Source organism: Haliaeetus leucocephalus, unplaced genomic scaffold (assembly GCF_000737465.1).
Source record: "Haliaeetus leucocephalus isolate CR32 unplaced genomic scaffold, Haliaeetus_leucocephalus-4.0 Scaffold184, whole genome shotgun sequence".
NCBI classification, from domain to species: Eukaryota; Metazoa; Chordata; class Aves; order Accipitriformes; family Accipitridae; genus Haliaeetus; species Haliaeetus leucocephalus.
The window spans coordinates 11,076,406-11,091,464 of NW_010972620.1; the positions used below are offsets into that span (position 1 = coordinate 11,076,406).

Sequence of the window (15,059 nt, forward strand, 5' to 3'; positions counted from 1 at the left end):
CCGCCGCCCCCGGGACCGCCGGCCCGCGGCTCCCTCGGCCTCCACCGCGCCTACCTGCGGAGCCCGCTGGGCCTGCTGCGCCTGGGGCAGCTGGCGCTGGGCGCTGCCTTCTGGGTGACGGTGGCGGCTCACAAGTACGAGGGGGCGGCCCACTTCGCCCTCTTCGCCGCCGTCCTGGTCTGGCTCCTCACCCTGGCCCTCTTCGGGCTGAGCCTGCTGGGGCGCTGGGCGCTGGTGCCCTGGCTGGGCTCCCGCTGGCTCCTCACCAACCTGGTGCACGACCTGGCGCTGGGCGTGGGGCTCTACGCGGCCGCCACCGGCATCATGGGCTACAAGGCTGGGCGGAAAAGCTATTGCAACCTGCCGGGCTACAGCCAGCACTGCCTCTACGGGGCCTACCTGAGCGCCTCCGTCTGCGGGGGCATCGCCGCCTGCCTGTACCTCTTCTCTGGGCTCTACTGCCTGTCACGGCGCTGCCGGGACCAGCGCGACATCATCTGAGACCCCGCGGCGCTCGGCTCCCCTTCTCCTCACCCAGCAGACGGAGCGCAGCCCCCCTTCGGGATGAAGTGACCCTGCCGCCCCATCCCCTCCCGGCTGACTGCACCGCGCTTCCTCCGGAGACTCCTGCGCAGACGGATGGACAGAGGCCTTCCCCGAGCACGGCTTCCCCTGCATCCCGCCGAGACAGCGTGGACACCCAGCAGCTGCACAAGCCCCTCTCCCACCCCCAGACAGACGTAGGCTATTGCAAGTGGAAGGACCCAAGCGGAGAGCCTCTAAGAGGGACCCCAATTTCTGGGAGCCCCCCAGGGCCCCTGCCCAACTCCCCTGCCCCCGGCCTTGCAGATGCTGCTGCTCAGGTGGGTGCCGACCTGTCCCCGGGGCAGAGGGGGACTGGCCTGGGGGAGCTGGGCAGGCGGCAGTGGTGCGTAGTGGGGTTGGGTGGGCATAACCCCCCCCCCCAACCCACTGGCAGCCCCCTCCTGCCGTTCCCAACTGCGCGGCGCCTCCACAATTCCCTAATGGAGGCTCTGGTATCGGCTTCCCCAGCCCGGGCCCCTCCTCCTGTCTGGCCTGAACACATCCACCGTCTTGCCGGAGCCCCGCGGGGCTCAGCCCCTCCCTGCCCTGGGGGTGTGGAGACACCCAGGTCCCACGCAGCCTGACCTGGCGTCACCCTGGCCCCCCGGACACGCTGTCCTGTTTGGGGGCTGAGCCCGCGCAGGGCAGCAAGGCCTCCGTCACTCCGGGGTGAGGGGAGGTGTGAGCGGGGCCATAATCTGGTCCTGTGACCCCAGGCAGGGGGTAAGTTCCTCCAGCCTTGGGGTTCATACTGCCCCGGGATGGGGCCAGGTGCCCTGGGGTTGAAGGGAGTGGGGCACTGGGTCGTTCTCTTCCCCCTGCCCTCCTGCAGCAAGGTTCATGGCTCTGAGCCACCCAGAGCCATGGAGCTTGCCCCGGGGCCTGGCTGCTCTGACAGGGACAGGCATGGCCTCACCGGTGGCGCTGGAGACTGGCCCGCAAGCCCTGCCTGGCTCTGCAGCGTTTGGTTTATCATCCCGGAAAACTCTCATCTTGGGACTCTCTGGCTCCATCTCAGGGCCCTGCGCTGCCCAGAGAGCACAGCGAGGCGGAGGGGAAGGGTGAGCACGGCAGCATGGGGGTGCTGGGCTGCCGCTGGCACTGTGGCTGCGGGGGAGCTGGGGCCAGGCGTTGCAGGGACACAGTCTGTCTTGGGGAACAGGAGAAGAGGACGCCAGCAGCCGGGCCAGCCTGGCCCTGGATCAGCCTCTAGAGCCCGCTGGGTGCCAAGCCCTGACGAGGCCATGTAGGGCCAACTGGAGCAACAGGCAGCCAGAGACTGGGAATTTTTAGAGGAGCACCACACCAGTGCTGCCCTGCCACAAGCCCTCCTCGCCCTGCCTGGAGGCAGGTCCTCTCCATCGCTCCCGGTGCGAGGGAGGGTCTGCCCCAGTCTCTGTGTGGGCTCAGATCGGCAGGATGGGTGTCCCCAGCAGCTAGCCACGGGCTCTGGCTGTTGCCTGGGATTCCCTGGTGCCTTTTTTGGGGTGGAGAGCAGCAGCTGTGATCCCCCTGGGGCTTGGAGGGGTCTGGGGTTAGCGCTGGGTCACCGCTTCTGTCATGAGGTGCTGTCCCAGCCGATCCCCCCTCGTGCTTGGGAGCCCTGCCAGCCCCTGGGCCATCTACCCCTTCCCTGGGCAGAACGTGCTGTCCCTACCCTGTGTCAGGGCTGGTCCCCGACACTGCCTGCCCCCGCCTGCTCCGGTGCAGCCCCTGGCCCAGGCTGCCTGAGATGACCAGGGGGGCTTCTGCTGCCACAAGTGCCTTTCCTCGGCTTTCTGCAGCGCTGCCTGTCACGCCGGCTCTGTCCTTCTCCAGCCCCCTTTCTGGTGCCTATGGATTCATCTTCCAAATAAAGCAACATTGGCGCTCACCGGGTGTCTGGGGCTTTGTGCTGGGGCTGGGACCTGCTGGGGACAGGGTCTGAGCTGAGATCACACCCGGCTCTGTAGACCTGCGCCCTGGGGCCTCCCTGCCTGGAGCCTCTGGCCATGGTCACAGCATCCTGCTGTGCTCTGGGGTCACGGGCAGGCTCCCTGGTGCTGAGCCACCACTCCTGGTAGAGAGGCTTAAACCTCTGCCCTTGGGGACAGGTGCTGTCCCCAGCCCCTCTGTCCCCTCCAGAGACAGAGCACAGCCTGGTGCTCACGTGGGTGCTGGGTGCCGTGCAGAGGGAGGCCAAGTCCCCCGGGGTTGTGTGATCACAGGGACGTGCTGGGGACAGGATGGAGCTGCATGCCTATGTGCTTTGTCACTCTGGGCTGAAAGGGCTCTCTGTCCTGGGGCCAGGACACTGCTGGGCAGTCATGCCCACGCTGCTGGGCCCCCAGAGAGCTGGGGGCAGCCAGCATCTGCCGGGGCTGGCTCTGGCCCTGGGCCGCACTCTCGGGATGGGGATCAGCTTTGGATCTCTACCTGCAGCTGGGGCGTCACCAGGTCCCCCCAGGCCTCTGCCCACGGGACACATGCCCTGCTCACCGGAGGCCGCGGGCAGCCGGTGGCAGCGTTGAGCCCTGTGCTGCCCTCGTAGCCTGAGAGCCGGCATAGGGTTAACAAGGTCGCATGGAGTGTTACGGGATGGCATCCCCCCTTTTGGCATCGGATGCAGCCCAGGGTCCCTAGAGCAGCCCTGGGAGCCAGCAGCCCTGCCCTACTGCAGTCACCTGGACAGACAGCCTGTGGCGCCCGGGGGGGTGGGAGCAGGACCACAGGCTGCTATGCAGGGCAGCACCAGCGCAGCCAGGGCTGGGCTGCTCTGGGGACATGGAGGGGCAGCAGATGAGCTGCCAGCCACCCTCAGTGGCCTGGGGGAAACCCCCGCTCCCTCCCGGGGACCCCCGGTGCAGGGCGTGGGGAGGTGCCCCAGCACTGGGGACAAACCCACAGTGCCCCGATATGGCTGGGACCAGGCTGTGCGGAGACCCAGACTGGGACTGAGCCCTGGACCAGGATTAGACCTAATTCAGGACCAGACCCAGACTGGGACTGAGCCCCGGACAAGGATTAGAGCCGGATCAGGACCAGACCCAGACTGGGTCTGAGCCCCAGATCAGGGTCAGACTGGGATCAGTGCCCAGCCCTGGACTGGGACTGGAACCAGACTGGGACTGACTCCTAGATTGGACCGACCCAGATCGGGACCGGGCCGGGACCCAGATTAGCCCCAGGTCAGGGCCGAGCCCCACATGTAGACCGAACCCACCAGGCCCGAGTCCCGGCCCCAGGTCAGTCCCGAGCCCCACGCCCAGACCGGTCGCAGGACCCAGAGCACACCCACGGCCCCGCCGCCGAGGGGCCCCCGCGGACCGGACCGCACCAGACTGGACCGCACCGCACCGGACCGGACCGGACCGCGCGGGGCGGCGCGGGGCGGGGCCGGGCCGAACCTCCGCCGCTTCCGGGGCCGAGGCCTCTTCCGCCCCTTCGCCCGCGTAGGGGCGGGGCTTCGGCCCGCGTTCTCTAGCGCGGCTCTTCTGATTGGCTGCGTGCCAGCGCCGCGGGTGAGGTCACGGCGCACCTGGCCCCTTCGCGGAAGTGGTGTGCAGTGCAGGGCCGAGCTCGGCGGCGGCGGGCCCGGTCCGGCTTGTTCCGGTCCCGCTCCCCTGGTCCGGCCCGTCATGCAGGCGGTGGAGCGGGACGGGGCGGCAGGCGGCCCCGAAGGGGCGGCGGGGGGCGGTGAGGCCGTACCGGAGCCGTCGCCGCCCAAGGCCGCCGCTGCTTTCGACTTGCTGGAGCTGGTGCGGAGCTACCGGCGGCTGGAGCTCTACCTGGAGCCGCTGCGGGATGCCGCCGAGGGCGTCCGTTCCCTCCTCCGGTAGGTGCGGGCTGGGCCGGGACCGAGACCGTCCCCGGGGCCTCGCGTTCCTCACCCTCCCTCCTCTCCGCAGGTGGCAGCGGCCCGTGTGCTCCCTCCTCGTCTGCCTCGGCCTCAACTTCCTCCTGCTCACCCTCGGCCAAGGTGCGTGTGGCCGGGACAGGGCCGGTCCCCTCCCCGGACCCCCGGGGCTGACGCTGTCCCGCCTCTTCCAGCCGCCTGGTACTCGGTGCTCGCCCTGTTGGTCCTGGTGCCGGCCCTGCTGGGCTACCTGCAGGAGACGTGCCGGGCCCGGCCCTCGGAGCCAGAGCTGGTGCGCAGAAGGTACCACAGCGTGCGCCGGGAGGACCTGCGCAGGGTGCAGCTCTCGCGGCAGGAGGCCATCGTCCAGGTCAAGAGCTTGTGAGTCTCTGGAACCCGCCTGGCTGTGGGGCTTCTGGGGCCTCTGCAGCCGGGAAGGCTTCTCTGTGGCTGTGGAGGGCCTGGGTTCGTGCCAGCCTGACTGCCGTGAAGTGTCTGAGTGTGGGGGAGCCAGGCTGTGTGTTTGTGGGGCCTTTTCCTGACTGTGAGGTCTCGTTCACAGCCTGATCCAGCTGGAGGGATTCCTGAGCGGGATGTGCTGCAGCTGCGAGGCAGTGTACCGTGTGCTGTACTGGGAAAACCCCACTGTCTCCTCCCAGTGAGTAGTACTGGGTCAGGCATCCTGTGGCGGGCTTGGTAGTGAGAGGGGCCCGGCCAGGCCTTTGGAGCTGTGTTTGATGTGTTTGGTACTTGGAGAAAGCAGGTGGAGGACCAGATGAAGGAAGGGGGCTTGTGCTGTGGTGTGTGTTGCTCTACCTTGACTGAAGTGTCCTGCTGCTGCTTCCCAGGTTTTATGGGGCGCTGCTAGGATCTGTCTGTGTCCTTTACCTGCTGCCCCTCTGTTGGGTCCTGGCCATCCTCAACAGCACCCTCTTCCTGGGCAACACCCAGTTTTACCAAGGTAAGAGACCTCCCTGGAAGTGGCCTGTGTGGGATGGGTTGGGGAAAGGCCCTCTGAAGTCAGGGATCCTGCCCTGGACCTCTCCCAGCACCCTCATGTGAGCCCAGTATCCTGTGTCAGGCTCTGCCATGGGACCTGAACCCCCCTGAGGGCAACTATGTCCTAGGGATGGTGCTCAGCAGCCCAGGTTCAGTGATGGGGTCCTGGGGCTCTGCTGTGAGAGGTGAGTCTCTCCTGATGCGTGCCCTGGCCTGGATGCTGTTTCCTGCTCTCCTATGCTCTGTGGCAAACCAGGGCCTGCCACCACAGCCTGTGCATGACCATTGCTACTCCTCTCAGTCCCTGACCCTGCTCTGCAGGACTTGAAATACTCTTGGTGCCTGTGGCAATGTATGACGCAGGCTTGAAAATGTGCTGTCGGAGGGAAGGAGAAGAGCCGGAGGCGCTCTCTGTTCTGCGGCACGTACTGGAGGAGAGTTGGATGAGATCTGTGTGGCTGAGCTGTGACTAGGCTCCTGCTGTTCCCTATCCTGAGCTGGGAGTGTGGGGAGTTCCTTGCTGCCCTAACTTTGGTGTGTGAGCAGAGGAGGGCTCGGGGTACCTGACAGGTGAAGGTTGTATGTGCCAATGGCCCACCTTGAACCCTGGAGATTGGCTTCTGCAGCTGGCTTTTGTGTGGTGGGGCTGGGAGAAGGAAAGTGTCACCCTGCCCCAGCCACGTTCCCCTCTTGCCAGTGGTAATGGAGCTCAAGGCCTCGATTGAGCAGTGTGTGGGCACCAAACCCCTCGAGAGCACTCCAGAGCCTGCCGAACCCCTGCCAGCTGCTGCCCCCCCAGATCGGACCCCCACACCCACCAGCACAGAGGTGAGATATAGGCAGGGCTGGCAGTTGTGGGGTGGGAGCTGCGAGGTCAGCCCTTTGGTTTGACTGTGCCTGTGTCCCTCTACCCACAATCTCGTTCCAGCTGCCAGCTTTGCTGGAAGGCTGGGACCCCCCCCGAGTTACTGGGGGGCTGCCCTGCTGTGCTGGGGGCTTGGCTTAGTCCTTTTGCTGCATGTAAGAATGTGGTCTGGGGAGGCAGGGACTCGCTTCACATTCTGGGACTCATGTCTTCTCATGGGGCTGCCAGTGGCCTGGTCCTTTGTCCCGGAACCTGCTGCAGAAGCGTGGGCCCACCTTTGGGCAGGGTGGGGGTACAGCAAGACTAGCTCCGTGAATCTCCTGCAGGACCTTACCCCTGGCAGCGTGGAGGAGGCGGAGGAGGCAGAGCCTGATGAAGAGTTCAAAGATGCTATTGAGGTTTGAGGCTGGTGGGGGGTGGGCTGTGCCTGCAGGGCAGCAGAGGTGGGAAGGGCTGAGGGCCTTGATGGGCAAGCTGGGTGCTCAGGGAGGGTGGCTGTGGGGCTGGGCTCCTCTGACTCCATCTGTATTGCCTCTACTCTCTGTCCCATGCTGCGGGAGAAGGAGAACCAGCTGCTGGTCATGGTGAGTACTGCCATGCCAAGGTGTGCAAGAGGAGCACCTCCTCCCAGCTGGAGCTGGTAGCCTTTGCATCATTTGCCAGTGGCTTGTGGTGATGCCAGGTGGAGCATTCTGCTTGCTGGGTGCTCATCTCTGGGGTGGGCTGCCCTGCATCCCCTGGGTGTACCCCCAGCCACCCTTGTGTGCTCAGCTGGCTCTGCTCTTTGCAGGAGGATGACGAGAGCTCTCAGTGCTCAGCAGATTTTGACCTCAGCCTCCCGGACAACGGTTTTATGAGCAAAAACGAGGTGATCCGCAGCAAGGTGTCACGCTTGACCGAGCGTCTGCGCAAGCGCTACCCCAGCAACAACTTTGGTAAGGCTGGGAGCAGGTGCTGGTTGGGGGAGCTCAGCAGAGTGGGGTCTGTGCTGCTCCCAGTGGTCACCACTGAACTGGGGATGGACAAAGTGGTGTTGTACCTGCTAGGACACCTCTGATGACCTCCCCCTCCATGGGGATGATGTTCCCAGCCCTCTGAGGAAGGGCAAGGATGGGAAGGTGCAGCAACGTTGCCTTCAAGCTGAGCCTTTACAACACCTGTAGGTGTTCTTGTATCTCTCGCAGTCCCAGGCAGCAGACCCCTGCCTGACCTCTGCTCTCTTTCTTCCAGGGAGCTGCACGGGCTGTGCAGCCACCTTCTCTGTGCTCAAGAAGAGGGTGAGTCTTCAGCTTCTACCCCAGCTTGCTGTCTGCACCTGGGGCAGAGGTGTTGCAATTGTCTGGCTTGCCCTGGTTTTCTCTGGCAGCTCGGGTGGCTGGCGTCAGTCACAGCGTGGCAGCAGGTGACCTCAACTAAGTGCTGGGTGGTGGTATGTGCCTAATGGTGCCACGGATCCCTTGTGCTGTTGAGCCTTTGTCTATTTGCTCCTTTGGAAGCTACCTCAGGCCAAATGTGTGTGTGTTGTTGAAGGCACCTGCTCTGTGCCCTGGTTTAGCCCATTTCCTGTGGCCTGGGAGCTTTCTGGTGAAGCAGAGCATGGGTCTGCTTGTAGGAACTAGAGGAGCAAAGGCCACCCCTGTTGTCTTATCTGAGCCCCTGCACATGATGCTTGGTGCACGGTCCCCTGGGCAGTTATGGGAAGGATGTGTTTCTTGTCCCCTCCAGACTCACATAGCTGTCTTCCTGCTGCCTCCCATTCTCCAGACTCGTGGCCCCTTCTCTGTACTCCTGAGAGTCCCAGATGTACATCAGACTAACTCTGGAGTTTGCATCCCTCCAGAGTTACAGCAGAAGAGTGATATAGTGTCCTTAAACCTCCTGGAGCCTGTGCTCCCAGTGCTTTCTCAGGCTGGGTGCAGGCTGCCTGCAATGTTGGAGCACACTTGAATGCAGATCTAGTGTTAGGCCTGGGTGGTCTGTCCAGGTGTTGTTGGTAGATGACCCCTCTGCTGTTGCTGTCAGGCCTCAGGCCTTGCACCTACTTCCCTTCAGCAGGGAATGCTGTTAGCAGTGCTCTGGCACTGGAGTTTGCCAGGGAGGGCTGGGAGTGGGCCCAGAGTAGTGTCACCTCTTATCTCTCTCCACAGCGGAGCTGCAGTAACTGTGGGAACAGCTTCTGCTCCAGGTGTTGTTCCTTCAAAGTCCCCAAGGCTGTGATGGGAGCCACGGGTGAGTGGAAGGGTGGTGGAGGGCAGAGCTCCTGCTCCCACCTGTCCTGTCTGCTTCAGGGATTTGCCCCAGCCCTGGTGGGGAGGGTAGATGTGACCCACCCAGTGCAGCCTGGCTCAGGACAGAGTGGCAATGGGTTTGCAGCTCTTGGAGCAGTGTGTCTGGGGTCCCTAGCCTGCGGTGGGGAAGGGGAGCATCTCTGATACTTGCTTTCCTTTCCAGCCCCAGAGGCTCAGAGGGAGACGGTGTTCGTGTGTGCTCTGTGCAACCAGGTGCTCATCAAGTGACTGAAGCAGGCCCAGCCAGCTCCTGAGTCCTGTACTGCCTGACACCCAGGACAGTGGGCACCCTTGCAGCCAGGAGCCTGGGCTGCTTGGTTCCCAGCATGGTGTCACCCTGACAGAGGATGCTTGTGCTTGCTGCTCCTCCTGCCAGTGCCAGGCTGGGGGCAGACCAGCCCTCCTTGCCATGCAGCATCTGCTGCACCAGCTGGGTCTCTGTGGTGGAGCATTGCCCACAGCTGTACCCCCATCCCTGCAGCTGCCCTCTGGCAGCTGCTCCAAGCCCTGGATGTTCCCTGGCACTCACTGTGCCCTGCCACGTACTTGCCTAGGCCCTGTGGCCTGGCTTAGTGATGGAGGAGCCATCCTTCCCACTTGTGGTCCTACCTCCACTTCTTGGGTGAGGCAGAACAACCTCAGGGCTCTGTCCCTACCTTTCCCAGCACTGTGCTAGATGAGTGTATTTTTGGGATCAAGTCAGAGCTCTGCCTGCATCACCAGGAGATGTGGTCTTTGGTCCTGGCTCAGCTGAGACCCTGCTAGTCACTCCTGTGCTCCTTGGCCTCACCACCTGCAGGTTTAGTCTCCCCCCACTCCAATACTTGGCTGTAGTGCAGAGGAGGCAAGAGGGTAAGTTTGGACTGGGCTTTGTGGCTGGGTCTCCAGCTGCAGTGTGAGAAGAGGCAGGAGTTGGTGCTGCTCTGTGCACTTAGTGACTGCTGCTTTCTACTACAGATTAATATATAAGTGTATATAGAGAATGACCAATAAATCTCTTGCTGTCAGCTGACTCTTGTCTTGCCCCAGTGAAAGCTGTCCCAGTCCCAGTTCACCCTGGCACTTCTGTGGCCTTGGCCCCGCTGTCCTGCAGGTGGTCACGGAGAAATGGTGTGTTTCTGCCACCAGTTCTCCTTGCTTACTGGGGTTTCCATCTTTGGTCATGCTGTGGCCTTGTTTGCCCCCTGTTTGGGTCTGCGTGCAGCTGCACCTCCTTGGCTGTGCCAGGGCTGGATCCTGCTGGGATGGAGCCAGAGAGAAGCTCAGCTCTGGCAGGAGCTGCTGGGCTTCCTCTCTGCCTCCCGGGACTGCTCCTTCCTCTGCCCTGCCCAGGCGGTGGTCCCGGCAGCTGCCTGTGTGCACAAGGGTGACCTTTCCCTGTATGAACAGCAAAGCTCCCAGCTATCCCAGGAATGTGACCCTGGCTGCCATGCAGCTGGGAACGGCTGTGGCCTGGGTCCCTGCCAGCCAGCTGCAGCTCTTCCCCACCCCCCCCAGTTGGAGGATCTGGGGGGGGCCAGTGCTCTTGGGCTGGCATTGCCCAGTGCACATCAGGCTGTGACACCCACCAGCCTGAGAAGGTGCTGGGCGACCCAGATCTTGCTGATTGTACACTCCACCAGTGTGGGAGCTCACATGGGGCAACCTGAGCCCTCCTCTCAGTCATGGGCTCATAAACCCCTTCCTCAAGCTGTGCCGTATGGAAATTTGGGGAAAAGCTGGACTTGGCAGTGATGATGAGAGTGTCTGAGTTGTGCTGGGTGTGCTCCAAGGCCAGGGTGTGCAGGGGGGGCTGGCATGCAGAGGGCTCAGCAGTTACTGGGGGCAGTGGAGCAGCTGTAACATTGGGGAAGGAGCTGTGTAGCACCCTAAGAGCTGTGTGGTCGTATTTGTAGGTGGGGGTGTATCTGCAATGGGGCGAGTACTGGTCTGCGACGGGTTGAGGGGGTTGAGCGGTAGAGTTCAGATGGCTGATGGTGGGAGGTAGAGAGAAGTTACTTGTCTTTCTAGAGAAGACACTTGGAGTGAGGAGTGAGATGGGATGGCCATGTATGTCTAAATGCTCCCTGGAAAGATGCTAATGATGCAAAATACAGAGGGCTACAGAAAAACTTGGGCTGTGGGAGATGGGGTTTTATTTGTGCACTTTTAAGTTTTGCAGTAAAATGACATAATTGACGATATTTATTCCTATGGCAGCATGCTCAGCAGCTTCGCTCTGAACATACCTTTGAACAATATTTGATTTTTTTCCCCCAGTTTTTTTCCACGTTGGCCAGGGTGGAGGGGGGGGGTGGTAACCGCCTGCCCCTGGTGTGAGGCTGTGGCAGGAGCTGGCTGCCCCATGTCCCTGGCTGGCTGTGGGGCAAAGGCACGTGCCCCCAGCTGGATGCGAGTGCCCTTTGGGGCTCTCGGGGTTGGGCAGTGGGGCTGAGGCCATGCCCAAGGGGGGCAGAGGGAGCGGGGATCACCCCAGTGTGGGGCAGGTGCCTGGTGGCCTTGTCAGCCGGGAAGAGGGTGGGCGCAGGCATTCCGCAGCCTCACTTGCCCTCTTGTCCCAGGAGGCTCCCCTGCGGCAGGGCCAGCTCCGGTGAGAAGCCGCAGGGTCAGGCAGCCAGGCGTTGGGTAAATATCCTGGCGGCCACCTTCGTGCCTCCCTCACCCGGCGGGACAGATGGATGCAAGAATGTGCTGAGTAAACAGGCCTGGGGTGGGCAGGCTGCCCCCCTCACCTGCTGGGACTGGGGGGCTGCTGGGGCAGAGGCAGCCCCTGGTCTGGGGCTGGGGAAGCTGAGCCGAGGGGCAGCACCCTGCTGCCGTCAGAGGGGCCAGGCTGAGGGCTGCCCTGGTCCTGGGGCTGCTGGGGTGCATCCCGGGGAACCTTTTGGGAGGAGGCTGGAGGTTGTGGGGTGGGAGGTCTGGCAGCCGAGCAGGGCTGGCTGGGAGCTGCAGACAGGGCTTTCAGGTTGGTGCAGAGGTGGGATGCCCAGGGACAGAGGCTGCCTGGTCCAGGATCTGCCTCCTACTATGCTGGGTGGCAGGCTCCTCACATGTGCCTCCAACTCCCAGCCTGTGGATCTGTCCCCCAGGGATGATGGAGGGAGAACGCTCTCTGGCAAACACCCTGAGGCCCAGCTGTGGGGCTCCAGCAGCAGTGATGCCCCTGTCCTCCCCCATCCTCCTCATCTCACCACCCTCCCAGGCTCCCTGAAGTGATAGGGATGCCCAAGTCTCCAGTGATGCCTGTGATCACTGGGAACCTCATCCCTCAGCTTGGCTGGGCTGCCCAGCCTCGGAGACTGGGCACGGCACCTAGAGCAGGGCTAGAGCCAGAGCCCAGGGTGAGCTTGCTCCCCCAGGCTCTCCCACTCAGTGGGCAGGACCAGGAGCCCCCTCCCATCCTTCCTGGGGTCCCTGAGGGAGCCCAAAAGGGCAGTTGCCCATGAACCACAGGGAGCTGGACACAGGCTTCTCTGAGGCAGAATAATTTACCATGGTGTGGATGGACAAGGGGTGCCTGGGCTCGGTCTTGGCAGGGGTGTGCGTGAGGGATGCAGCAGAGCTCCTCTGGGGGGCTTAGAGGTGGACCTCCCTCCTCACTGAGCCATGTGGGATGGGAAGAGTGGGGCAGCCCAGGCAGGGGCCGTGCAGCTCTGGGCACTTGGTCTTGAGGGGGCCAGTCTGCAGGGACAGCAGGACAGGAGGGCCCTGCCTCAGCTAGCGTGGGTCCCTGCAAAGGTGGGATAATCTAGGGCTGGGGTGTGAGCTCAAGGTGAGGGCATGGGATGCTTTGATGGGGTGGAGTAGGGATTTGGCGGGGCTGAGGGTCTGGGGCATGTCACCAGGGAGCTGGGCAGGGGACACAGGGGTGCAGGGTAGGGGTCTCGTGTGCAGCCAAGGGGTCCTAAGAGGGCCAAGCAGGGATCCTAAGTGCAGGCAAGGGTCCCTGGAGTGCCAGGCAGCGGGCTTGGGAGTAGCCAAGGATCGCTGGTGCAGACCAGGGCTCACGAGCATGCAGAGCAAGGGTCCTGGGTTCAGCCTAAGCTCCTGGGTGTGGGCAGGGGTCCTGGGAGCAGAACAGGGGCCCCAGGGGTGCAGAGCAGGGCTCTCAGCAGGGGGCAGGGGTCCTGGCTGTGGATCAAGGTTCCCACAAATGCAGCTGGGAATCCTGGGGGTGCAGAGCAGGGTCCTGGGGCACAGCCAAGGGGCTGAGGGGAGCAGAGCCAGGGTCCTGGGGTGCAACCGGGGATGCCAGGGGTGCAGCGTCAGGCCAGTGCAGGAGTCCTGTGACAGGGCAGGGTGGGCAGCGCCCTAGTGCTGCCCGGCTCCGTAGAGCAGGGGGTGGTAGAGGGGGCAGGGGTAGGAGAACATGAACTTGACGGCGAACTTCATCTCCTTGTTGTGCTTCTGCCAGGGGTAGATGGCGAGGAGGAGCAGGCGACCGCCTACCTTGCGGCCCATCACTAGGAAGCTGCCGCTGAGGCTGTCAAGCTGGGGGCAGGGGCAGGCACCTGCGTTCCTCATGTGCAGCACCATCTTCTTGGTGTCCTTGCGCTTAAGTGGGCCCAGCTTCAGCACCTTCTTCTTCTGGGCAGCCACTAGCCGCCGCTCCCCGTTCTCCTCCGTCATCTCCTTGATGCGCATCTTCACCACTGTGTGGGGCAGCCGTGGGGCACAGTTGCAGGGGGCCGGGAGAGCCATGGGGCAGTGCTGGGGTGCTGCTGGGGGGGTTTGGGCCAGGCACCTGTGCAGGACAGGGTGCAGCCCGTCCCTGGGGTGGGACCCAGAAGAAGGGTCTCTGGGGAAGTTACTGTGTGGGCAGGGGAAGGGGCTGTTGGGGGGCGGTTCAGCAGAGGCCCCCAGTGACCCTCCCAAATGTCCCATTCTGCCTATCCCCCACCGATGTCTTCTCCTGTGGTGCACCCATCTCATGCACGCAGGGTCCAAGGGAATGGCTTGGGGGGGTCTCCCATGGGGCTGTCCCTGTACAACCGTGCCCTCCAGCCAACCCCCGCCTGGGCTGTCAGAGGTGGAGGAGGCAGCCCCTCATGCAGGGGGGGCTGGGAAGCGGGCCCCACCACTCACCAAAGTCACTGGAGCACATCTGCTCCATCATGCCATCCGCTTTGTGCTCCATCTCGCACTGGGTGCAGATCTTGGACACTGTGGTGAGAGACCAGCCACTGTCACAGCTTCCTGCTGCTGATGCTTGCCACCCGGGCCAGCTCTGCGGGAACATGCTGGGAGAGCCCTGGCAGCTCTTCTGCTCCCTGGGCAGCTGTGACGGGGTGATGCGGGGGGCACAGAACACCTTGATGGCCAGTGTTCCAGCATCCCCCCAGCAGGGGACGAGGTATGGGAACATGCTCCATCCAGATGCCGACACTTTGGGGCACAGCAGCCGCAGCAGCAAGGGTGGCCCCAGCCTGAAGGGTGTCACAGCCCTGATCCTGACCCTGGGCTGCCTTTGGGTGATGTCCCCTCCTCTGCCTGAGGGGACAGCCACCCTGCAACAGCAGCATGGGGCTGAGACCTTGCAGGAGCAGGATGCTCTTTGCTGCTGGGATGGGACCCAGCGGGAGGAGAGGGACAGAGCTCTGTGGCAGGTCCCCCAATGGCTCCACCCTCATCCCATGTTCACTCCCAGCACTGCTCCCATGGCCGCTCTGCTCTCCCGTGCCCTGGGGCAGCTCTGTGCAGGCAGCTGGGTGCCTGGCTCCCCTAGGCAGCTAGCAGTGCCCAGCCAAAGCAGCTGATGCTGCTGGTACTGTGCCCACTTGTGCCCTGCTGCAGACAGAGGGTCCTTGGGCAGCTCCACTGCCCCAGGCTCTGCTTCGAGGGGTGCGGGGATGGAGGCGCGGGGGGTCCGCAGGGGGACCCTGCGTGCAGGTCCCCGGCTGTCCCTGGGGACGCGCTGATGGCAGGTGCCCTGCGTGTGACCCCACCCCGTCACGGTGCCCTTCCCATCACGGTGTCATCCCGTCATGGCCCGCTTACCTGGCGGCGGGGTGGCCTTGCTGTTCCCGAACTGGACGGCGATGCAGAGCTCGTGGTCAGAGGGGAACTTGCCGCAGTGCAGCATCTCGGGCCAGGGGAAGCCGTAGGACTCCATGACGGGGGCACAGGAGTCACGCACCACCTCGCAGAGGGAGCGGCAGGGGTAGACGGGCCGGTCGAGGCAGACGGGGGCGAAGAGGGAGCAGAGGAAGAGCTGGGTGTCGGTGTGGCACTGCTTGGCGAGCAGGGGCACCCAGCTGCCGGCCTGCTGCTTGGCCTCGGCCACGGTCTCGTGCTCCAGCAGGTTGGGCAGCCGCATGCGCTTGTAGCCCACGTCGCGACAGAGCTGCATGTCGGGCGGGATGTCGAGGCACTGCGGCTCCCGCCCGTAGAAGCGCCCGCGGGGCAGGCTCTCGGGCTGCCAGCCGTAGTAGTCGTAGTGCTGCCCGCCGCCCGGGGACCCCGCCAGCGCCAGCGCCAGGGCCAGCAG

The 15,059-nt window shown here is 63.7% G+C and overlaps 3 protein-coding genes across 3 annotated transcripts in view; 2 read left to right on the forward strand and 1 right to left on the reverse strand.

Annotated features, from left to right (window-relative positions):
- On the forward strand, nt 1–2,297 carry MARVELD1 (MARVEL domain containing 1; the record flags this gene model as incomplete). The annotated part of the gene is made up of 1 exon (XM_010565009.1): nt 1–2,297. A coding segment is annotated over one exon (501 nt), but the record flags the coding sequence as incomplete, so codon positions are not given.
- Nucleotides 2,298–4,202: 1,905 nt separating this feature from the next.
- On the forward strand, nt 4,203–9,476 carry ZFYVE27 (zinc finger, FYVE domain containing 27). Its single transcript, XM_010564873.1, has 11 exons — nt 4,203–4,399; nt 4,473–4,543; nt 4,615–4,801; nt 4,983–5,078; nt 5,269–5,381; nt 6,117–6,247; nt 6,611–6,682; nt 7,075–7,219; nt 7,515–7,561; nt 8,432–8,513; nt 8,736–9,476. Exons 1-11 carry the CDS (start codon nt 4,203–4,205, stop codon nt 8,798–8,800), a joined length of 1,206 nt encoding a protein of 401 aa, XP_010563175.1. The 3' UTR covers nt 8,801–9,476.
- Nucleotides 9,477–12,883: 3,407 nt separating this feature from the next.
- The window catches only part of SFRP5 (secreted frizzled-related protein 5), an 11,210-nt gene continuing 9,034 nt past the window's right edge, over nt 12,884–15,059 (reverse strand). Inside the window, exons 2-4 of the mRNA XM_010564874.1 lie at nt 14,570–15,058; nt 13,658–13,735; nt 12,884–13,224 (exon numbers count right to left, since the gene is read on the reverse strand). Coding sequence (XP_010563176.1) covers nt 12,884–13,224; nt 13,658–13,735; nt 14,570–14,921 — 771 coding nt within the window. The 5' untranslated portion in view covers nt 14,922–15,058. The remainder of the gene's footprint in view (nt 13,225–13,657; nt 13,736–14,569; nt 15,059) is intronic.